Source organism: Anopheles coustani, chromosome 2, assembly GCF_943734705.1.
Source record: "Anopheles coustani chromosome 2, idAnoCousDA_361_x.2, whole genome shotgun sequence".
NCBI lineage: Eukaryota > Metazoa > Arthropoda > Insecta > Diptera > Culicidae > Anopheles > Anopheles coustani.
Genome location: NC_071289.1, coordinates 93184527 through 93208107, shown reverse-complemented (window position 1 = coordinate 93208107; position 23581 = coordinate 93184527). Strand labels below are relative to the sequence as shown.

The window sequence follows — 23581 nt, the reverse complement described above, 5'->3', positions numbered from 1 at the left end:
ACATCGGCATCCGTGAAGGGACCGGTTAACCGGTTCGATGAACTAAACGATCGAGGTTTTCTAAAATCGTCGATCTGTTAACTTTTTTCTTAATAGGTCATATTTTTATTACAAAACTCCACACGGCTTAAATAGACTAAATAGCGCTATACACAATCATGACGGAAAAGAATACTACTACTAACTATCTAGTGGTCTCGTTTATAAAATTTTCTTCTTCGATTTGGGTGTCGATATGGTCCGGAATTCGACCCGTCGGGGAGTCTTCGGTGAGCCGGCAGTTTCCACGGTGATGTCCCCACTATTGGCCGGTTCCTTCGTTTCCTCCGCTTCTTGCTGTTTCAGCCCGATATCATCATCATCATCCGACACAACCACCAACATTATGTCCTCCGTTTGGTCTACTTCCATTTGAAAGGTGTCGGAAGGTGGTTGTAGCTTTGCCTGTTGCTGTTTGGCCACCGGTTTCGGTTGATCTATGGGCCACGTATCGTTCGCGTCTTCTTCGGCGGTCGGCTCGACCGATGGCTTCACCGGATCAACGGTGAGCGCACGCGGGTGCCGTCGAATGGCGATCGGTTTCGCCGCTTTCTTCCCAACCGATGAGCCCGCCGCCGCCGCTGCCGCCGACGACGACGAAGCTGAAGGTTGTGGGGCTGCCGCTGGGGACGGATGCGAGTCGTTCGACGCCGTATCCGATGGCGTCCGTGGATGACGCCGTACGGCGATCGGTGTAACAGGCCGATCCTTTTTTGACGGACTCTCGAACTTTTCCGCGCTGCTTATGATTTTATCCTTTTCGATTATATACTCCACACCGCCACCTGTACTGGCGGGTTCGGGTTGAACCGATGGCCCGGCTTCTGGCGTGACGGCCGATGCGACTACTGTTGCCTGATTGTTTTCCGCCGGCGGTTTGGTCTTCCGTCTGAATGCGATCGGTTGAGCCACTTTTTCCTTTTCGTTGCCATTCTTCCGTGAAGGCACGACTTTATCCACACAATTTGATGATGTTTTCGGAGGGGTTTTTTCTTTCGTTCCGGCCGAAGAGCTCTCCGCTGGGTTGCTGTTCGTCGAGCCATCGTACACCTTGCCCAACTCGTCATCGGCGAAGAAAATCAACGAACAAAACCCGTCCGTACTGGAAACGATGAGAATCTTCCCATCCGACGACCAGGACAGGTCGGTTAGACGCGTGTAGTGAATGTTGGATATGAGCGCAAACGGTGCCTTTTGCTGCGTGTCGTACAGATAGACGGAGCTCTTAGTCGCCAGGGCAAATATCATCCGATACGGCAGCGGTATTGTAGGTGGCTTGTTTTCCGGATACGGATGGAGCTCAAAAAACACTGGGCAGAAGCGAACGGCGACCGTGTACTGATCCGGTGAAGGTAACGTTATCGCAGGTCTAGAAAGCAAACCAAAAACGTAAATTTCCTCCTCTAACGTAGTGGTACATTCGCAAATGACTTACTGCCGAAAGGAGTTCCTCGTGAAAATGTAGGTGGTATTTAGCGGCTTCGGTACACCCTCGACCTCGGCCACACCGGACGGACAAACGACCAAGTTTCCATCTGGGCTAAAGCTCAGGCGGCGGAAAAACGTTTGCAACGTATCATCGTGAAACAAGCGAACCGTTTTATCACGCAGCGGGTGTGTTTTGGGTACGGGTAGCGTACATTTGTTGCACCTCGCAATTACTCGCTTCGTTTGGATGTCAAACACACGAAAATAACGGTCCGTGCTTAAGGTGGCCAGGTACTTGTCCTTCGGATCCCAGGCGACACCCTGCACAAAGCCCTTGTGGTCGTGCAGGATGGCCTGGCTCTTTCCACGCATCACATCCCACACTATGGCCGTGTTGTCCACCGAGCCGCTGGCGAGGAACAGTGAGTTGGCAGACCAGGAAAGATCGTACACGTCTTCCATGTGGCCACGCAAGATCTTCAGCGTAAGCCACGTTTCCTTGTCCTGCTCGTCGACCGTATCTTGATGATGAAAGAAAAATAATAACTATAACGTTAAGGGATTCGCGGAAAACACTATTTCACCCAGGGCATTACCAAGTATATTGACGATTTCGGTTTCTCCTTTCTGTTTCCAAATGAAGATTACACTTTCATCGTCCGCCGATGCCAGAAGCTCTCCGGAAGGGGACCAGCGTACAGCGTTTACCGCTCGCTGATGCCTGGTGAGATCGGCCGCCAGATCTAACGTGATTGTACCACATTCCGGGTTTTGTGTCATATACCAGATCTGTTAAAGATTGCATCGTTGCATTAAATTGCTTTTTTTTTCATTTGGCAAACACCGCTGTTTTTTTAGCACAGCACAACTTATCAAAAACAACTTACCAACACATGGGAATCCGTACCGCCAGATGCGAGCCGATACTTGGGGTCGCGATCGTTAGCACTTTTCGGTTGAATATCGACACTCAGCACCGGGTCACGGTTATGCCACGATATCTCTGGGATTTGGCACTTCATGTTGGTGGGTATTTAAAACGTTTTCGAACCGATAACTGCGGTAAACGGAGATTTTTTCAGCACTTGAAATGCCTGCGCTACCGAGCATCCGTCCAGGTTTGGACCGATCGACGAAAACAACGGTTTGAGCGCGTAAAACTGACAGTTCACCGTAAATGTCAGTTGATGTTTGGATTCGCAAGGCTCTGCAAATGTAGATCCATTCCGGAAAGCAGAAAAATAAACACAAAAATCCATCGTCGAAAGATTTCATAAAAAATAAATGCAACCAGATTTCTATATGTATTTAAGTGTAATTTGAAATTTTTATTTTGCCAATGAACATACACAAGTTAACCATATTAAATCAATTTTAAAACGACTCCATCCTTGGCACGGTTTTAGTGGTTCTTCTCAAAATATTTTATCTTTGCCTCCGGGTTCGGGACAATCTGAAAAAGATTAAGTTTACAATTAACGATTAGTCCCGCCCTGTGACTCGTATTATTTTCATTCGCCTGCGTACCGTATCTTGGCCAGGTTTCCATCCAGCGGGGCATACTTCGCCATGCTTATCCGTGTACTGGAATGCTTGTACTAACCGGAGCGTTTCATCAACCGATCGACCGACCGGAAGATCATTCATGGTTATTTGTCGCAGAACGCCACGATCGTCGATGATGAACAGACCGCTGTAAAAAAAGAGTGAAATACATTAATAACCTACGCTGGGTTTGAAGGGGAGACAAATAATTACCGAAGCGTGTGTCCAAGATCATCCAGGTAGACGCCATAATCCTTGGCGATGCTGTGTGTGATGTCGCTCACCAGTGGAATGTTAATCTGTCCGAGTCCTCCTTCTTTGCGGGGCGTATTAATCCATGCTAGATGGGTAAAGTGGGAGTCGATGCTGGCCGCAATCACCTCCGCATTCAGCTTCTTGAACTCCTTTACACGGTCCGAAAAGGCAAGAATTTCCGTCGGGCAGACGAAGGTGAAATCGAGCGGGTAGAAGAAGAACACCAGATACTTTCCACGGTAGTCGGATAGTTTTATCTTCTTGAACGCCCCATCCACAACTGCCGTGGCCTCGAACTCGGGAGCGGGGCGTGAAATGACGGCCTTCGTGTACTGCAGCTTGTGGTCTACGAAACGGGGAGCTTCCTGTGGATAGACGTGTCCTCCACCGAAAGAATGGCAGGAACCTTCGTCGCCGACGGCGGCTGCACTTTGCTGGATGGCGATGGCAAAAAGGAACAACAGTGAGCAACAGGCAATGCCAAACGACCATGCGTTAGATAGTCTCTTCATGTTGCCGTCTTCAGTTGGGAATGGATTCTTTTTCCGTCGGTTTTTCCGACGTCGCTTTTCAAACACTCAAGTGTCACGCCGTTTTAACAAGCCGCCACGCGTACAGTTTCCCTAACTCTATCGTCTACAATCGCAACATGCGGTGACAATTTTGATACTGGTGGCACGAGCCTCCGTCTTTTCGATCAACCGGTGCGGTGTCGCTATCACTTATCACTGCCAACACTTCGTGGGTAATGAAACGTGTCACACCTACGGCAAGAAAGGGCTCAAAATGTGATAAAGCCTCCAAGTCGCTTGAAAGAGCAAGAGAGCACTACAAAACGCCGCGAAGTTGAAACCGGGAATGTTTACGGAACGCAAAGGGTGAACCAAAAATGGCTGCCATCGAACGAAATGGCTTGCTTCGATAATTTGTAAACAAAGCAGCCTAGGGCTGTCATAACAGTTTTCCTTTCGTCGAAGCAAACGTCAAGTCGCAATTAGTCATCGTTTGTTGTGAGCAGCGAAACAGGCGAAAAGATTTGTTCAATAGTGCAGAGTGCGGTGTGTTTTACATCGTGAAAATCAACCGCAATGGCTGTAAATTTCCCTCCCGTACCGCCGCTAATGCGACCGATACAGCACTATCTGAAGACGGCCCAGGAGCATGATAATCGCGACCCGATAGTCGCCTACTGGTGTCGCCTCTACGGGCTTCAGTTGGGACTGAAGATCGCCAACCAGGGCACAGAAGAACGAACACTACTGCTGGCCATTATGGATTGGCTTGAGAAGACCAAGCACCAGATGACCGACAACGAATCCATCACGAACGATGTGGCCGCACAGGCGTACCTGGAAAACTACGCACTAAAGCTGTTCTTGTACGCGGACAAGCAGGATCGGGCGAGCAATTTCGGTAAAAACGTCGTCAAAGCATTCTACACCGCGGGTATGATCTACGACGTGTGTCAGACCTTCGGCGACCTCACGGAGGAGGTAACACAGAACCGCAAGTACGCCAAATGGAAGGCATCTTACATCCACAACTGTCTCAAGAATGGTGAAACTCCCGTCCCCGGTCCCATGGCTACCGACGAGGATAAAGAGTTCGACCAGGAATTCACTCCGGCAGTACCGGACGCAGAACCACAGCCCGGACCAAGCAATACTCCTCATGGAAATCCACCTGCGGTAGGATTTCAACCGCCAGCGGTCGACTTTAAACCGCCTCCGGCAGGACCCACAAACTTCACCACCACTGACCCATTCAGTCACGTGAAGGCTCCGTCGCCACCAAGTGAACCGGAAAAATCACCTGGAGGCTTTAAACCGTACATGGGCGACCCCAGCGCGACCGGGGGTGGAGGACCCGAGCGACTCGTCAATGCGGCCGGCATACAACTGCGACCGGATCAGATCACAAAGGCCCAGAAATACTGTCGATGGGCGGAAAGTGCTCTTAACTTCGAGGATTTGAAAACATCGATCGATAATCTCCAGAAGGCTCTGCGTCTGCTTCAAACCGGCCAAGATGGGTAGACTTTCGCCGTCTCATCGGGAAAGCGCAGCAATGAATTATGTGTGTTAATTTGTCACCCCCTAACCGCTTGTTCTATATAATCAAAAGATGCATTACAAATAAACAGACATACCTGCTTCTGGGCCTCATGTAGCGACGCTCTGCGGTATACTCTACTCGTTGTAAAGATGGCTTTTGGTTGCACGACTTTCGATTGTATCATCTTTGCGGGTTCAATTTTATTCTGTACTTTTACAGAAGTTAGGGTCTTAGCATCTGGCCCTACTATCGGTTGCAATGGTTTGGAAAAGGTGCTTACAGGCAAAGCATTCTTGACTTTCGTTTGATCATCGGTAGGTGGTTGGGTCGGTTTCTTCCTGCAAGGCGTTGCTTCAGCGGATCGTTCCTGCGTCATGATTATCTTACTATAAGTTCGAGTGTTTGCTACGTTCCGCATCTTTTCAGGCTCCTTGGTTTTTGGTCTGTTGTTGATGTCTTCAAGAATCTTGCATTCGAGAGAACAAAATACTTTTCCATCCGTCACATACTCCGCCTTATATTCTGAAAGTGTTGACTGACACCAATGGCACTCTCGCTGGTCGATATCAAGAAACTCAATCTGGGATGGTTCCAACGGCTCGTCATTTTCTTCAGCGTCATCCATCAACTCTTGCTCCTGCTCCTCGTATTCCTCGCCATCTGCTCCATTACCCACAATGACTTCCGCTATGACATGATGCTGAGGCGCTTCCTGTTTGATGGTCTCCAGTTCCTGCTGTTGATCGGGTTCAGTTTCAAACTCTCCGTAAACGTAATATGAATCGGCCGTGTCACTCTCATCCTGGTTCCTGGCCTCATCGTTATCGTTCGACATTTCGTCCATACTAGTATCCAGCTTCGACAGCGCTTTGCTAGTAACAACTTCAAACCGTTCACGATCGTTCATATCGGTATTTATAACATTCTGCAACGATTTGCTGCTAACAATTTCAAACCCTTTGCGATCGTCCAGATCAACGTTGATGATACTGAACGAGCTGTAATCTTCGCCTGTATCAACTTTAATGAAGCGATTGCGCGTTTCCGCCGGCACTTCCTTGCAGACGGATATGATGTGGTGTCGCATTCGCGTCAAGTTCAATCTCGTTGTCCAGCCGCAGAACAAACACTGCCGTTTGTCCATGTCAATCGAATTGAACAGACTGTGGATGTCCTTCTTATTGTGTTCGGTGAAGGAAGAATTGCTCTCCCGATCCTTTGCTTCCTGAACGCAACGTTGCATGGCCAAACGCACCGAATTGGAAGTGCTTGCGCACTGATACGCTATATGTTTGACCATGCGGGTGGCGTTCTCGCGCGTTATCCAGTTGCAGAAGCGGCATCGTTGCTGCGTGCTGCTCTCGTACTTGAAATACTGCCGTACCGGGTGCGGGTTCTTACGTTTTTGTTTGATCACCCTAGTTTGGCTTTTGTTGCTCGAATCCTTCTTCGAGTCGGACATTGTTATCGAATGGATGCGGTGAGCCCGGAACAGCCTACGGTTACGCCGAGGAAGATAAGATCCAATTGTGTGTACTTGATATTGTTGTTATTGAAATATTTCAATTTGAATTACCACACTTGGGCGATATTTCCTCAACAGATTTCCAAACAGATCCGAAATGAAGCTCAACACCAGGGACGCTTAAAAAACCCAAGCTTATTGACAGTTTTCCCAGAAACTATGACAGCTGTCAGTCGACTAAACCGCTTCTGCGAAGGATTGTTTGCCACAAAACATAGCTACCAATTTTTGTTTCATTTCCACTAGCAAAACTTCCCCATATTTAATTGCTTCGAAAGTAGTATTGTTGTCCTGCGATGCCGACTGTTATTGCCCTGGACGTTTCATTGTCGATGACACGTCCCATTCCACACCAATCAAAGACCGCCGGTACCAGCGGAGATGGCGGAGCTTCGGAAAATACCCTCACATACCATCAGGTGGCGGTGAAGGGTATAAATTACATTCTTGACTACCTAACCAAACATGCCAAATTGGAATTCGTATCGCTGGTAAGTACCGAAAATCAGTATCCTGAAACGTTTGTTTACATTCATTTATCGGAGGTTTGTTTTCGATTGAAAGAGAGAAAGTGCAAGGTGAAGAACACGAAGAAGAAGGACGGTGAAAGCATTCGTTTTAGAATAGGGTTCGAGAGCTTAAAGGTAAAGGCTTAGCATTGACATCCCGTTTCGAGCGAACGATCGAAATCATCTGTTTGGCGCGCAGAACCATCTGCTCATGTTGGCAGCCCTGGCAAACGTGCGAACTGTCAAAAGACAGACAGGCGAGAGCAAGAAGGAAGAAAGAAGAAGATATTTGCGCTCCGAAGACCGTAGAGCTGCTCGGCATCTGTGTCAAACGTCGAAATTCCGTCGGTCGAGACCGTGTGTGCTGGTCTTGCAGTAAGAAGTATGCTTCTGATAATTGCGGGATCGGAAAAATAATAAGTCTTCGTCAGCACGGCACACGAGTGAAAGTGATTTTCCCTGTTTTCCGGGAGGCAATGAACAGTGGACTTTGTTTTACCGTCGCTGCTGTGCACAGTGTGAGAAGTGTCGCCTTCCACCTCGGTCCGTTCCTTCCACGTGTTTGAGGTTAGGGTGCCGATCGGTACCATCGAATTGCGGCTGTGAAAATAGTTGAGGAAGGGGTTTCGGGGGACGTGAAACAAGCGACAGCACGAGCCAAGCTTGGCCCAGGTGTTACATAAAGAGCGTGAAGAAAAAGAACCCAAACGCACGCATCAACCATGGCAGCCAGTGACAGCAGCAAACGACCCTCGCCTTCCGTGCTAACCGTTGCCTTGCGAACAAATTACGACGTGCGTCGCAGCACCATTGGAGCGAAATGGAGCGACGGTGTCGAATACTTGCAGTACCTGCACGAAACGCAACCGATCCACCCGACGTGTCCTCCGACGAAGGATGAACTGATCGCTTCCGGCCAACTGCCGGACCCGGCAACCACGGCAGTTGTGGACCCTGAGGCACTGTTCGAGGAGCTGTTTTCCGTCGATATCGATTACCTAAAAAGTTTAGATCCGAAGGATTGGAAAAATCAGGACCACTATGCCGTACTTGGTCTGAAGCGTATGAGGTGAGTGTTGTCATCACGCTGCGCTTCTTTGTTTGTGTTCATGTGATTCATTACAATCTCCTTCCATAGGTTTACTGCGACCGACGAGGACATTAAGCGTGCATACCGAAAGATAGTATTGAAACATCACCCGGACAAGCGGAAAGGCTTAGGTGAGGAAGTAAAGCAGGACGATGACTACTTCCACTGCATCACGATGGCGTACGAAACGCTGGGCACGCTCAAGAACCGGCGCGCCTTCGATTCGATCGATCCGGAGTTTGACGACACGCTCCCGACGCAGTCGGAGGTTGAGAAAGATTTCTACGGCTCGCTACGTGACGTTTTCAAGCGTAACGCACGCTGGAACGAATCGCGCAAGGAAGCGCCACAGCTGGGTGATGACAATACGCCCCGCGAGCGGGTTGACGATTTCTACGACTTCTGGTACAGCTTTCAGAGTTGGCGTGAGTATAGCTACCTTGACGAGGAGGACAAGGAAAAGGGTCAGGATCGGGAGGAGCGGCGCTGGATCGAAAAGCAGAACAAAGCGATCCGCCTGAAGCGCAAGAAGGAAGAATCGGCCCGCATTCGATCGCTCGTCGATCTGGCGTACAACAACGATCCCCGTGTGGTGCGTTTCAAGCGGGAGGAAAAGGAACGCAAGCTGGCAGCCAAGCGTGCGAAACAGAACGCCTACCAGGCGCAAAAGGCTGAGGAGGAGCGCGTGGCTAAGGAAGCGGCCGCGGCCAAGGCTAAAGCGGAGGAAGCCGAACAGAAGCGCATCGAGCTAATACAGGTCGAGCGTGAGCGCACGAAAAAGATACTGAAAAAAGAACGCAAACTGCTACGAGACACCGCCAAGGGCAAGGATTACTACGCTAAGGACGACAAGGAGCGCCTGAAGCATCTGGAGGGTGTCGAGAAAATGGTCGAGTCTTTCAAGCTGCTCGAGCTGCAGGAGTTCAACAAAGAGCTGGTCGCGGGTGGCCGCGATGTGTTTGTGAAGGCACTGGATGAGCTGGAGGTGAAGCTGGAAGCGGAACGAATGGCGACGGTGAGGACGACGGCGTCGAGCGAGACGATACCTAACAATACCGGGTTGAAGGTGGTCAACCGGAAGGCCATGTGGTCGCACGACAACGTGCAACTGCTGATCAAGGCTGTCAATCTGTTCCCGGCCGGTACGATCTCGCGCTGGGACGTGATAGCGAACTACCTGAATCAGCACGGAACCGGGCTGGGGGATTTAAAGTTCTACGCGAAAGACATCCTCAGCAAGGCCAAGGAACTGCAGAGTGGCGACTTTTCCAAGAGTGACCTTAAGACCATGGTGAACCAGCAGGCGTACGAATCGTTCGAGCGCACGAAAAAGGACCTCAAGATAATCGACAACTCCGAAATCAGCACCAAGGAGGCGGAGGCCGAAGCGGCCGCCAACAAGGCAAAGGCCAATGCCAAGCAGAACGGTAACAGTGGCGGGAAACCGGAGCCCATGGTGAACGGTACCGGTGGAGCGAAGCATGGCGGTGCGGAACACGGTACAGAGGGTAAAGAAAATCGCAATAACAAACAACAGCAGCAAAAGGACAAACAGCAAACGCCACCACCTGCTGCTGCTCCGTTGGTCAATGGAACCAGCACGGACAAGAAACCAGTGACCGCTGAAGCGGAAGGAAAACCAGCTGCGACAACCGGAGGCAAAAAGGAAAAGGAGGCGAACCGGGTGTGGAGCAAGGAAGAGCAAGCGCTGCTCGAGCAGGCCATCAAAACGTACCCGGTGTCGTGCGGTCCGGATCGTTGGGACCGGATAGCGGAATGTATACCGAACCGGACGAAAAAGGATTGCATGCGGCGCGTCAAGGAACTGGTTGATCTGGTTAACGCCAAGCGCGAAGCACAGCAAGCGGTCAAGTAGTTTAACGGAAGTAATTGTGTGCGTGCGTGACAGATAGGTAGGATAGAACGAGAGATAGAGGAAGAGAAAGAGAGAAGGTGAAAGAAAAAGCCTCCTTGGTTTCGAATTTCCGTTCGATCTAAACCGATGATGTTAGACGAGAATGTAATGCTGTAAAATGTACATACTTCTAGTATCCTGGTCCATCATTTAGAACAAAAAGAAAACACAAAAGAAACACCACCACCCACATACAATGCAAGACGAGTCGAGAAAAACAACACATCGTGACCAACCAATTAGGAATAACTTGATAAATTTTATCAGACATTAAAGTACATCAAATCATTGATCAAAATTGTTTCTTTAGAAACCCGGGGGTTTTGGCGAGAATGTGGTCGTTGTGGCTTAAGCGAAAGATAGAGCGCGAACTGTGTAACTCACAATCGCTAGAAAGAACTGGCCGCGAATCTCCCTGTGTTTATTTTCGTTCGATATCGAAATTGCGGGCATTGCGGAAACTCTCTTTCAACCGAAAACGAACACAAACTGTTTTAGATTGCGTCGCCCAAGTCTACGAAAGAGGAGGCATACCGAACCCATATTTGTATTTGATTTTTTTTGTTTTTCGATAAAACGATAGATCGTCTATTCGTCGTTGTACGAAGTGTTGGTGGATTTTACGCGCGACTACGACTCCATCCGGCAGGCGCTGCACAAGATCGAGCACTACGACAAGACGAGTCTGGAGAACGTCCTGGTGGCGGTGAACAACGCGTTCAAGTCGCACTGGGGCAGCCAGAACTACTGCCAGATCATTTTCGTCACCGACTGCGGAATCGGTATGGGGCCGAGTTCACTGAAGAACACCATCATCAACATCCAGAACTATAAGGCCGCATGCGCCACTGCAGTGGCCGCAGCAACAGCAGAGGGAGCCAAGGACCCGACGGGGGCCGGCGTGGTGGTACCCGTTCCGCCACAGCCCTCCGACAATCAGTGGGTAGGATTCGCCTACCCGAGCAAGCTGTCGTTCGTTTGCTTGGGCAGTATGGCCACCGACATTGCGTTTCGCTGCGGCACCAAGCTTTACCAGCAGCTCCTGGACTCCAGTGGCCAGAAGGGTCAGCTGTTCATCCCGCGACTGAGGCATGACGAAGCGCCATCCATGGACGATTCCGTCTCCGCCGGTGACAACGGATGTGACGATGGAACGGCGGGCACGTTCCGGGCGCAGCTCACGAAAGCATCCGCCCTGGAAGCGTTTGAGACGATGTGCGAAACCAACTATCGCCAGTTTGAAGCCACATTGCGATGTGGAGGCTACTTCCGGCTTGAGGATCCCATCATCGTCTGGCCGGCACCACTCCCTTACACCGCCCGGGACGTGCTGGGTGCCGAAACGACGAAGCTTATGTCTCGCCGGTTGGAGGTGTGTGGTTTCCTTAGCCTTTCGGATATTGGCTCACCGATGTCGGTCAGTCGGCATCTGATACTGCCTCGAAGCGGCCCGAACACAGCGTCGTCACAGAATCCGGACGAAGCAAAGGGGGGACCGTCGTCGGGTGGGAAACATGGAGCGGGCAATCTGCCGACGGTCGAGGAGCGACTTGAAACGGACATTAAAGCGTTCTACGGCAAAGCGGACGGTGAATCGGCGCACCATCATCACGCCGACGAGCAGCATAGCGTCGCCGGGATGGAGGAATCGGTCTGCGTGCTACTGCACGGTGCGCTCAAGGTGGAAAATATGGCCGCACTCATTCTGCTAGGGGACGCGTGGTACGGCTTCATTTACTCGTACGCGGACGGGAAGAAAAAGTGGAACCTCATGCTGAACGTGCTGCCGCCCGGTAACGATGTGGTACCATGGTTGGGTGACCTTCGCTACCTCGGAACCCTCGACGACGCACTGCCGGGCGAGAACCCTTCCTTCCCGATCAAGGCGGACAAGCGCAGCTACTCGCAGAACATCGTCGTCTGGATCCGCCAGGCCGGCCTGCAGTCCGACATCCAGAAGGTGCTGCGGCACGCGAAGAAGCTGCCGGAAAAGACGCAACACTTCTACAAGGAGCTGAACCGTATCCGGCGGGCGGCCCTATCGCTCGGCTTCATCGAACTGCTCGAAGGCTTGGCACACATTTTCGAGCGGGAAATAAACACCCTTCCGCAGAGCGCATCCCCCGATTGCTCGATGCAGCTGTCCCATGCCATCATGGAGTTGCGCAGGCCCGCGAATCGCGATCTTAAAATCGTTATCCACGCACTTCCGACACAGTATAACCAGTTAGGCTAGGCGACTGTTCGTTGGTAGTTCAAATAAAACGTTTCTATTAATAAAAGCAACTGTGTTTTGTGTGACTAATTTCTTTCGTTTTTTTTGTGCGACTTTTCTTCAAAGTGGGTTAATTTTAAAGTAATTTATTCTTAGCCTGTCGCCCTGCTTCACTCCCCCATCACTGGGAGATGCTTAAGTTTGTTTTCCCTTTTTCTTTTTAGCTAAGAGTCAGTTACGTGCTCTTTGATGTCTTCCTCTTTACTTTCCTCAATCAATCAATCATTCAATTTATTAATAATATATATATTAGTATACATTTTCTTTTGTGGGTGTGTATATTCTGCATAATTTGCTTGTTCGTTTGCGCTAACGATCCACACCACACCACCGCACCGTCGTTCCCGAATTGGCAGGTCTCTTCCCTTTTTTAATTTTAACTATTTTACATCATTTTAGGTAGTTTTTACTATTGTTGCGTTTGCTGTCCAAAGCAATTAGTGTTCGCTTTCTAAAATTAAGACAAAGCCAAGTTGTTCGATTTTGTGTATGGTATTTTTCAGTTTTTAATGTGCTAACCAAAAAAATAAATTGCAAAAGGTTTTCGTCAAAAATTGATTTTTAACGTTCACTTGCCTCTAGATTTACATCGTTTTACATCTCACCTAGCAACCCAGGTAGTGTACGTAGAACATCAAGAATGCTAGCCTACCTTATATCCTGTACCTTTCAACTGGTCGTCGCTACTACAAACATACAAACGCTAGCTATCATTCTGATAGATCCTAGAAAGCCACGAATTGTTTACTAAACCCGTTTGTGTTGCTATTTGGAGATTTGACGATTCAACATCAAATACTATACAGTAGGCTAGCATTGTTGGATGTTCTACGTACACTGCCGGGGTTGCTAGGTGAGGTGTAAAACGCTTAAAACGCTTAAATTGTGATTGAAAATAGTTGTGTGTTTATAAAAAAAACGAACAAAATCGCTATTTACGAAACATATTTTCGTAAATTTGTATATTGCATCTCTTCTTCTTTCTCTCTAAATGGTACGGACTTTGCTGTTTCGTTATAGTGTTATGCTATCCTTTTTTAAAATTTTGGATTACAAAACCATCAAAACCTGGCAAAAAAAAAGAAACAATCCGAAGGGCTTAACGAGAAAATGATTGACTTTGGTCAGTTGATAATTAAAGGCAGTACACGGAAGAAATATAATTAGAGCTAAATTCCATTTGGGCTTTCAACCCAGGAGCGTAACGCCCAACGTGTCCGGCACGCGATCGGCCCGAACAGCTGAGAATTTAGAAAGGGATACAATACGACCACTTTCAACATGAACCAGAGCTTGTAGGTTGTGGGATGGGATTAAAACAACACATACCAAACGTTGCGTCTCAAGGACTCATTACAAGTCCTTGCATTGCGTGCTGGTGGCTCGAGTCACGCGATATACTTCATTGCATGCCAGCGTGAAATGGTTGAAAATCGAAAGTAAATTTCACTACAAGCAGAAAACGAAAAGCCAGATATAAGCCTAGCTGTCCGCAAAAAGGACGAAACGTACGAAATTAACAATAAAAGAACACCGCACCGTCGTTCCCGAATTGGCAGGTCTCTTCCCTTTTTAATTTTAACTATTTTACATCATTTTAGGTAGTTTTTACTGTTGTTGCGTTTGCTGTCCAAAGCAATTAGTGTTCGCTTTCTAAAATTAAGACAAAGCCAAGTTGCTCGATTTTGTGTATGGTATTTTTCAGTTTTTAATGTGCTAACCAAAAAAATAAATTGCAAAAGGTTTTCGTCAAAAATTGATTTTTAACGTTCACTTGCCTCTAGATTTACATCGTTTTACATCTCACCTAGCAACCCAGGTAGTGTACGTAGAACATCAAGAATGCTAGCCTACCTTATATCCTGTACCTTTCAACTGGTCGTCGCTACTACAAACATACAAACGCTAGCTATCATTCTGATAGATCCTAGAAAGCCACGAATTGTTTACTAAACCCGTTTGTGTTGCTATTTGGAGATTTGACGATTCAACATCAAATACTATACAGTAGGCTAGCATTGTTGGATGTTCTACGTACACTGCCGGGGTTGCTAGGTGAGGTGTAAAACGCTTAAAACGCTTAAATTGTGATTGAAAATAGTTGTGTGTTTATAAAAAAAACGAACAAAATCGCTATTTACGAAACATATTTTCGTAAATTTGTATATTGCATCTCTTCTTCTTTCTCTCTAAATGGCACGGACTTTGCTGTTTCGTTATAGTGTTATGCTATCCTTTTTTAAAATTTTGGATTACAAAACCATCAAAACCTGGCAAAAAAAAAGAAACAATCCGAAGGGCTTAACGAGAAAATGATTGACTTTGGTCAGTTGATAATTAAAGGCAGTACACGGAAGAAATATAATTAGAGCTAAATTCCATTTGGGCTTTCAACCCAGGAGCGTAACGCCCAACGTGTCCGGCACGCGATCGGCCCGAACAGCTGAGAATTTAGAAAGGGATACAATACGACCACTTTCAACATGAACAGGTACGGTCACACGAGACGAACCCTGCTCGAATTTGGACGCTCGGCGAACCTTTTCTTGAATGTGTTAGTGAATCGAGCAGAATTCGCGAACCTTTTTCGAGCAGAAAAGGTTCACCGATTTTGGTGGATAGCACGAACCTTTGCCGCGAACCTTTTTGAGGTTCCGTTCGATTTCCCCATTTGTTTACAATGCTTACTTTGATTCATTCTTACCAACTATCAATGAAACTACATCAAAGATTCGTTACGTGTGAACGCTAAAAGGTTCGGCGAACCTTTTTTTGTCATTCGTTTGTAATAGTGTGCGAAAGGTTCGCCATCAAAGGTTCGTCTCGTGTGACCGTACCTAACCAGAGCTTGTAGGTTGTGGGATGGGATTAAAACAACACATACCAAACGTTGCGTCTCAAGGACTCATTACAAGTCCTTGCATTGCGTGCTGGTGGCTCGAGTCACGCGATATACTTCATTGCATGCCAGCGTGAAATGGTTGAAAATCGAAAGTAAATTTCACTACAAGCAGAAAACGAAAAGCCAGATATAAGCCTAGCTGTCCGCAAAAAGGACGAAACGTACGAAATTAACAATAAAAGAACTCTGTCTATTTCTTCCCTCTGAACTATAAATATGGTAACTTGTTGTTTTGGAAGAATCTGATCATCGCTGTTAATGACGGAACGACCCCAAAGTGGTTGATTGGAAAACATGATTGGAAGCTAAACCTTTCGCAAGTATATTTCCTATCGTTGCCTGGTCAAATGCCGCTACTATAACCCAGGACGGCGTCGTTTGTAGCGATTGATTTGTCCTTCTTATTCCACTTGGTGCCTCTTTTGTGAATTATTCGCTCCTTATCCTTTTGTATACTTTAGTTGTTTTCTTAATGGCGGTAAGGTAGCACAAGGTCCGGACTTGTTAAACTACCCGAAGGAACTCTCGAATTCTATTACAGGAAGCAATTAACAACCATCCATGGTCCACGGAGAACCGGATGTGGTCACGGAAATCACGGCAACATATGGTATACCACTGCAGGAAGGAAGGATGGCACCGTGTACGTTTCCATTCCTATGGTGTATTGACTTTATTTTTACCTTCACCTTCCCTGATTTAATTCTTCCCTCATCCTTTGCCCTTACTTTGTATTAGGAAATGGTAGTAAAAGTCTTATACTACTAGGAGTATATATAATATATATATGTATGTAGATATATGTTAATGTTAGAAAATAATAACGTAAATTTGTTACCTTCTATTATTACGTCGTTTTGCCTCACTCACAATATGAATTCTTTGTTCTTTGTTTCCTTTTTTACGTATACAAGTTTCGCAGCAATAACGATGGTATTTGGGTTTTGCCAACTGAGTTTCACTTTTCACACTTATTAACCACTCAGTTTTTTTTTGTTTTCTTTTCTTCTAAGAGTATTGGTAGGTCTAAACTGAAACTGGTATGTTGTATCACTAGTAAAAAAAAAAAAACGAGTAACACTTGTTGGCCTGCTTTTCTTTTGCTATTTTCACTGTGCAAGTATTTGTTTTTTCTTCCCTCAAAACTCTATTATTTTAATTTAACATAGTTTTGTGATTCTTTTGTATACTTTATCGTTTGTCGCTTACTTCGTATATGGTATACTTTAGTTGCTTCGATGACTGTTTGGTTGCGATTCAGTTGCTTATTGCAATGCAAGTTACTTTACTTATCTTATCGTACCTTGCTCTGATTTAAGCTTAAGGTTCATCGTATCATCATTGTATAAGAAAGATTTTTTTTAGTTGCACTTTTCACCGTTGCACTCTCTTTTCTACACCGAACGCTTTTAGTATTACAACTTAAGCTGTTAAGTTAAACAAAACGTATGTTGAAACACAGAAGGAAAATCGGTCAATGTACACAGTTTAACGATGTCGGGTGTGTAAGCGTTCTAACCGCGGGACAAGTTCAAACCACTGTTCACTCATTCAGTTTGCCGCCTAATTTACTATTGGTATTCACGTACACTACTGGTACATGTTTTTGTCTTCATTGCTGTTTCCATTCAGAGCATAATATTTCGTTTCAATGGCGATATGGAAATCAAATAAATCTATTATCACAGACTTCATACGTCCTTCTACGCGTTTATAGCAGCGTGCATCGATTTCCATTTCATACCCATCTCTGCCGGTTTGAGTTTTAGTTCGCTGGTCTTCTCCCCTCCCCTGGCCAATGCTGGCCAGAGAACGGATGGAGCGGGTAAGACCGACCGTAAGTGTGAGTCAAGCAGGAACAAGTGGAGGGCGGCGCTTTTGCAAAAAATTTACGTATTTCAGTTTTACGTATTTCTTTTCTTGAGTAAGCTGGTGTCCCTAGATTTCTAGTTCAATTTTCTTAGATTATCTCTTGTGTGTTTTTTAACTAATTTGCTCTTACTTGCTAGTTACGTATATCTGCTTTGTTTCATCCTTTCACAGTTGTATGTTTTTTCTTTTGTTGAACTTAGAAAAGAACTCATATGACACTTAAAAGTAACTTTGTTCGTTTGTTGCTTATCCAAATAAAACAAAAAACGTTTCGATTTGTGTTATAGCTGCGTATCATTTTAAAGTTTCTACGTATACTTGGCTTGGGTTTTGTTTTGTTGAGTTTGTTCCTACGTCGTTACTTGCACTCCACAACTTTAACTTTCCATCTTCATGTACAATCACTTTAAAGAAGTAATAAGTGTGGCTTAGAAGAAATCTAGAATTCAGTTTTTTTTTCTAATTTTATCCTATCATTCGGTAGTATAGGAAGAATCGTCTCGGAACGGTTTCACTTTCCAGCGCTATACAATATTTTTTTCATTTTTTGGTAAAGGATATTGCCATCTACTATTACCATCGCCGTTTCTCCGAGCCTTTTTTCCAACCCTCAGTGGCCATTCAATTACCATCAGCGTCATTAGAGTTTGTTGAGAATAGTTTTCACCTGCACGTGTTGTCCTTGCGCATTATTTTCACCTCACCAGGGTTACCAAACACGCGTTCCGCGCAAGGGCCCCTAAAATATATGCAAATGATATTTATTTATGTAATCGGCCACCGATTATTTTCTTCATTCCGTTTCTGCTGCAGTTTGCGAGCTCCACTTTAACGCACAATTCATTTGCTATTCCACGTTTTGTGGGACACACGGATCTTTTCCGCGTTCACGCATAACAAGTTCCAGATTTCCAGGAACTATCCGGGATTTCATGGGTTTTTTTTCGTCACCCCTAATTGAGTTACGTATGGTAGTGGGGAAGTTACCTTTCCAACACTCACAAAAAATAGCAGGAGAGAAAAAATGAAAATCCACAACAAACACTCGTCCGAGGGTTTGGATGCTTGCCCAAAGCGTCGTATCCTTCAGTTCACTGTTACGGTGGCTCATTACGAAGGTAATAAATATTAATCAATTCACCGACTTCATCATAGCCGATCGGCACGCACGAATTCGTCCCACGAAAATGAGCCAGTTAATGGCATTAACCAATAAAGGATACCAAGCACTTTGCACTCGCGTTAATTAATAACACTCCGATTCGAGAAAACACAGGAAAAAAAACTGTAGACGGTGGTGTGACCAAAGTCACTTGTTCAACAACGAATGGTCCTTTCAATCGTCGTTGGCGCCTTTGCCGAGGGGGGTGATCAATTTGTTTATAAATTGCATCGCTATTCAAATCACAACGAGAACAAGCGTTGGCCACCCTTTTTGACCACTTCTCGCTCGGATCCAGAACTGCAAAGCATGGCACTGTTTACCTATTGATTGCTGCAATTTCTCGCCCTCCACAAAGCTGACCCCCTTTGGAACGGGGTAGGAGGATTAGGAATTGTGTTTGGTTTGGTTGATTGGAAGGATTGGAGGCACAAGGAAGCAGCTGTTGCGAGTCATTACCATGCAATCAGTCTTTGTTTCCACCGTGCATGTGTTTGCAAACACTTTAAAAAAAACCACGTCCTTCAGGGTAGGGGGCTTCATAATCAATACGATAGGACAACAATTGTTTGCAGAACAACGCCTTAGTGCCACAGCGTAACCACGTGGCAGGTTTTTGTTTTCCGTTTTTGTTTGTAAAACTATTCCCATAGGTAGGGGTCTACCTTTAGCTCGGATTGATAAGCATTGAAGGCCGATCCGTTCGATCCACGGTTTGATTGTGGGATGAAAGCCGCAAAAGTTGGTGATGCAGGAAGAGCTCAACGCAGCCGACATCGACATTGGCAATATCCTTCGAGCGGTTTTGTTCTCCGAGACAACGGGGGTGAAACTCCTATTCGCCAGAGTTATCGGAAGCATTCTCCAGCATCGGAAGCAAAATACGTCGTCGAGCATTGATGAACCAATTGTTCACCTGCGGGAAAGACAAACGATGGAAAACAAGAGTCAATGATGATGTGTTAAATACGGCCTTGGAAATGGTAAAACTCACCTGCAGCAAGGTTAAGTTGGTTTGCGCTGCTACGGCCCGTTTCTCATCCTCAGTAGGATAGGGATGCTGGTTTGCCAGACGGTTTCAGGGGGTTAGGAAAGAGGAAAGCAGAGAGAAAAAAGAAAGAGGAAATGAACATTAGTTGAAAACATTGCAAATACACGTTGAAGGAAAAATACTAACGACTAGATGCTGAAACAACCAGGCCCGCATTACGCTAGTGGCATGCTTGGGGAGGATGCCCCGTTTTTGGCGCTTCCCGGAGGACGAATCTCCGTCGCCGTCCGGTGAGTCCAGCTCGGAGTCGAGCTCATCGGAGCTACCGCAGGGCGAAAGCTGCCCGGCGTACACGTCGAGCGGAGAGGTAAGAGCGATCGCCGGCGGACATCCGATCATACCGGGGAGCGTAGTACCGGCAAAGGTTTGCTCATACTGTTGCTGCTGCTGCTGCTGATGCAGATGATGCTGATGTTGTTGGTGCTGGAATGCCATAGCGGCTGCGGCAGTGGCGAGCATAGGGCCGGCGGCTTCCAGCGTTGCCAAACTGGGAAGCCCCGGGATAGCAACACCACAACCGAGTGCTACGGAAGCTGCTAGGTTGACGGATTCTTCCGGTACCAGGTCGCTGGACGGACGAAGCAATGTATTTGGAGACACCGGATGGGGGAGATCTGCGAGGGACGTAGCGACTGAGGATGGCACTTGATGGTGATGTTGATGGAAAGGATGTAAAGGATTCGATTGCTCTTGCAGCAATCCTGGTTGTGGCGATGGAAGAGGATGTTGCGAGCCGGAACTGCAAAGTCCGCTGCTCAACATATCTCGTTTGCCTTGGAGATTATAGAACAGTACAGTAGTTGGAACTACTACCACGAGCCAAAGAACAGAAAAATCGAATCTCTAGATTTGGAAAGAACTCTTACCTTGCATATTGCTGTACTCGCTGGTGTCGCTTCCCTGCAGATAGTCTGCGTTCTGATAGTACCCTTGTGCACTCCCCGAGAGATCCTGTGTTGGGAATGAAATAGGGAATATGTTTTCATTGAAATCCCCACAGACTTCGCAAAAGCACCGCAATAGAAACCAACCTGCTCCGGACTGTTGATAGGGCTGTTCGAGTTCGACAGGTTGTTGTTGTGCTCCAGGGCGTAGTCCGAGCGGAGCAGGTTCTCCGACTGCATTTTGCTCCGGAGGCAGGCAATGTAGCGCGTGCAAAAGTCCCGACACAGCTCCTGCACCTTTTCCAGCTCGAGCAGGTGTATTCGCAGGACCTGCAGTGCCTTTATCATAAGCCCATCCAGCTCGCTGTTGTTCGTCAGCAGTGGACGCTTTTCCTTCTCTAGTAGCTGTACAAAGGCCTGTCGAAAAAAGGAGAAGTAGGCGCAGAGATGGTTTAATATTTGTAGTCGGAAGGTTCCTGCTAGCCGATTCCTTTACCTGAATGTCGCGGGAGAAACTGTCTCCATCGCCGGTACCGTTGTTGGTGGACCCGTTCGGACTCGATGCGGAAGACGAGGAGGGAATGTAGCCTTGTGTTGCCTGCTCACATTTCTCCAGCAGCAGTGCCAGCAGGGAAAACAGTGGATGTCTAGCGAGGTCCACCGCGGGAAAAATGAAGAAGATAGACAACGTATTAGAACTTTCCTTTTTTACAAACATCTACAGCAAGAGGTCTCTGGCCAAACCGATGTCGTAGCGCATCTCAACAACCGCCCAGAACTTCGCATTTCGCTCGTAATAAAAGCATTACTTCTAGCAGAGTTCCACCATTCGTGTCCGCCATATTCTCCACTTTCAGATCAGTTCGTGACAATGTCGAAGATGCCGATTATCCTTCTGTCCCTGTGCGGTGGGGCGCGCATAAAGGATGCACCAGAGTCTGGGAAGATCCATTTGTGACTGACAACAGGACATTTTGCATTTTGCCATTTTTTTTTTTGCTCTCTCTCTCCGGTTCTATTTTGCATTGGAAATTTCTTTATCGCTTCGATTTCGCTTCGACCGGACAGCGAGACGCCGATGTGCGGCGAGGTGGAAATTCGTATCTAGCTCGTTCCTGCGTGCCCATTCGCCAACCAACAACAATGTTCCCAAGTGGTGCAAACGGTAGTCCATTCCCCTTCCTGACTCCCCGCGCCGCGCGCCCTAAGGTTGGCTCGGTTGGATTGTATGCAAATCGAGCCACTTCGTGAAAAAAGACTGCTGATTTGAATGCAGAGGAAAAGCGCATCTTTCAATGCTCGTTTTCCGGGCCCACTCTCTTCTTGCATTCCTTGCTCGGTCGGTAGCGCCACGTACGGCCACACACAACAGCTTCGTTTCCACTTCACGGGGGGGTAAAAGAAAATGTGAGTTACATGCCCCGGGAAGCGGAGATCACGTCTTCCAGATGCATTTGCACAGAAAACCATATGTGCGCTCCACAAACCTAACCGCCGACGAGAGAGAGCTGCAAAAGGGAAAATTTAACTGGACCACCACCATCGCAAACGCCACACAGAGGTTTGTCTGACAATTCGAAGTTGCGTTCGATTTCTACCCCATTTCGTTTGGTGGGGTGGTGTGCTTCTTTAAGATATTTTTCTCGATGAACATTCTTGACCGACGTGAGCATCGACTAACGTATGCGCATCCGTCCCCCGTTGCTGGTGCCCGAAATCCATTGCCAAATCTTCCTAACGACGTTCCGTCTTTAAAATAACTCATCGGTCAGCTAATAAGTCGTTTCTCTACTCGCCGCGTGGGCGTCTCGATGGATGTTTTCTCGAGAGGCCACGGCACACTCTACTTCATCGAGGGGGCTCATTCATCATGCGAAGAAGCGCGATCGAACGATGAATGAATGGGGAACAAAATTGCTCAAATTGTCTAAAAACGCAACCATTTCATACGCATTCGCTTGGGGGTTGCTGCTCTTAAGCAGTTTTAAATAAATCGACCTGCTCCAATCGGTGGAGGTTTGTTCTTTGATGTTAAGCCGCACGGTCCCAAAAATGAGCCAACATTATTGACGAGAGCAGCTTTGATGTTTTCGTTGTTTGGCTTTAAATAACTGTCCACTTCGCTGTGTGATTCTTGTTGTAGGCGCTGCAAACTCCACAAAATGGCCAGCGTTCGAGCGGCTTTCCCTACAGACTCACTTGTAAACCGCCCGCTTGTCGGCCTCGAACTGCGCCTGGTCGATGTCACTGAGGCCATGTGGTGAGATCGTGGTCGCGCCGCCGCCGGAGCCTGCCGCCGTCGACGGTACTACTGGCCCACTGCCAGGAGGTCCGTTGTTGCTATTGGTGTTGCCGCTGCTGCCATTGCTATTACTGCTGGTGCTGCTGCTGTTGCTACTGGTGTTGTTGGTGTTGACCGTGTTGCCGATGATTCCGCTGGTACCCCCGGCCACCACCGCACTGCCCAGCCCGGATGCCGTTACGCCCGATACTGGAACTACCGTAACGCTGTTCTCTTGCATTTTGTGTCAATTGCGATCCGCTGCGAATTAGGAGGGGGTTTTCCTTCTCTTGTGCTTTTACCCGAACTACTTCTTGGTTTTCGTTGTTCCCTGAAAAAGTGTCAAACGAAAACTCTGTCCTTCCGCCGGTTTGCGTTGTGCGTTGTTGTGTTGGCGTCAATTTGAGAAACGTTCCATCGTTCGCTACACTTTCATCTCATTTGACGAATGTACAGGATCATATCCGTCCGGGAAGAAATCGGCAGACGTAGATTTTTCCTCATTTATCTCCTTGTACTCATTGTGAAGGAAGGAAGTTGACGAGCTGATGCGAAGAAAATGAGATAAAAAGTACATTATTAACATTGCGACGTTTTCCTTTTCATAACAATCGAAAGAGAAACCCAATAAAAAATGTCTTTAAAATCAATTCAACCCCATTCAAACAGTTCAGGTACATTAAAATGCTCCAACATTAACCCAACATTTCGACGGATGCATATCAACCGATCTATCAAATAAGCTTTTATGATCCACCGGTGGTACGCCTATCATCGAAAAAAAAAGGAAACA

General features: G+C 47.2%; 6 protein-coding genes across 7 annotated transcripts in view; 3 read left to right on the top strand and 3 right to left on the bottom strand.

Annotated features, from left to right (window-relative positions):
* Nucleotides 1-77: 77 nt before the first annotated feature.
* Nucleotides 78-2581, bottom strand: LOC131266650 (chromatin assembly factor 1 subunit B). The gene is made up of 4 exons (XM_058269250.1): nucleotides 2355-2581; nucleotides 2064-2256; nucleotides 1475-1988; nucleotides 78-1408 (listed from the first exon to the last, which is right to left on the bottom strand). The coding sequence occupies exons 1-4, from the start codon at nucleotides 2487-2489 to the stop codon at nucleotides 202-204; spliced, it is 2049 nt and encodes a 682-aa protein (XP_058125233.1). The 5' UTR covers nucleotides 2490-2581; the 3' UTR covers nucleotides 78-201.
* Nucleotides 2582-2774: 193 nt separating this feature from the next.
* Nucleotides 2775-6965, bottom strand: LOC131266649 (uncharacterized). Its single transcript, XM_058269249.1, has 5 exons — nucleotides 6899-6965; nucleotides 5417-6818; nucleotides 3226-3701; nucleotides 2995-3160; nucleotides 2775-2920 (listed from the first exon to the last, which is right to left on the bottom strand). The coding sequence occupies exons 2-5, from the start codon at nucleotides 6782-6784 to the stop codon at nucleotides 2870-2872; spliced, it is 2061 nt and encodes a 686-aa protein (XP_058125232.1). The 5' UTR covers nucleotides 6785-6818; nucleotides 6899-6965; the 3' UTR covers nucleotides 2775-2869.
* On the top strand, nucleotides 4265-5459 carry LOC131266665 (vacuolar protein sorting-associated protein VTA1 homolog). Its single transcript, XM_058269267.1, has one exon. The coding sequence runs from the start codon at nucleotides 4356-4358 to the stop codon at nucleotides 5301-5303; it is 948 nt and encodes a 315-aa protein (XP_058125250.1). The 5' UTR covers nucleotides 4265-4355; the 3' UTR covers nucleotides 5304-5459.
* Nucleotides 6966-7103: 138 nt separating the features above from the next.
* Nucleotides 7104-12605, top strand: LOC131266654 (integrator complex subunit 14). Its single transcript, XM_058269254.1, has 2 exons — nucleotides 7104-7338; nucleotides 10945-12605. Exons 1-2 carry the CDS (start codon nucleotides 7144-7146, stop codon nucleotides 12595-12597), a joined length of 1848 nt encoding a protein of 615 aa, XP_058125237.1. The 5' UTR covers nucleotides 7104-7143; the 3' UTR covers nucleotides 12598-12605.
* LOC131266647 (dnaJ homolog subfamily C member 2) lies at nucleotides 7653-11015 on the top strand. Of its 2 annotated transcripts, XM_058269246.1 has the most exons (3): nucleotides 7653-8425; nucleotides 8495-9933; nucleotides 10063-11015. In XM_058269246.1, exons 1-3 carry the CDS (start codon nucleotides 8079-8081, stop codon nucleotides 10320-10322), a joined length of 2046 nt encoding a protein of 681 aa, XP_058125229.1. In that variant the 5' UTR covers nucleotides 7653-8078; the 3' UTR covers nucleotides 10323-11015. The 2 variants fall into 2 exon arrangements, with proteins under 2 accessions (XP_058125229.1, XP_058125228.1); XM_058269245.1 differs by having other exon boundaries at nucleotides 7656-8425; nucleotides 8495-11009.
* Nucleotides 12606-17760: 5155 nt separating the features above from the next.
* The window catches only part of LOC131266657 (homeobox protein unc-62-like), a 56558-nt gene continuing 50737 nt past the window's right edge, over nucleotides 17761-23581 (bottom strand). Inside the window, exons 4-10 of the mRNA XM_058269257.1 lie at nucleotides 22707-23333; nucleotides 21004-21154; nucleotides 20655-20924; nucleotides 20490-20574; nucleotides 19750-20396; nucleotides 19567-19632; nucleotides 17761-19488 (exon numbers count right to left, since the gene is read on the bottom strand). Coding sequence (XP_058125240.1) covers nucleotides 19408-19488; nucleotides 19567-19632; nucleotides 19750-20396; nucleotides 20490-20574; nucleotides 20655-20924; nucleotides 21004-21154; nucleotides 22707-23029 — 1623 coding nt within the window. The 5' untranslated portion in view covers nucleotides 23030-23333 and the 3' untranslated portion in view covers nucleotides 17761-19407. The remainder of the gene's footprint in view (nucleotides 19489-19566; nucleotides 19633-19749; nucleotides 20397-20489; nucleotides 20575-20654; nucleotides 20925-21003; nucleotides 21155-22706; nucleotides 23334-23581) is intronic.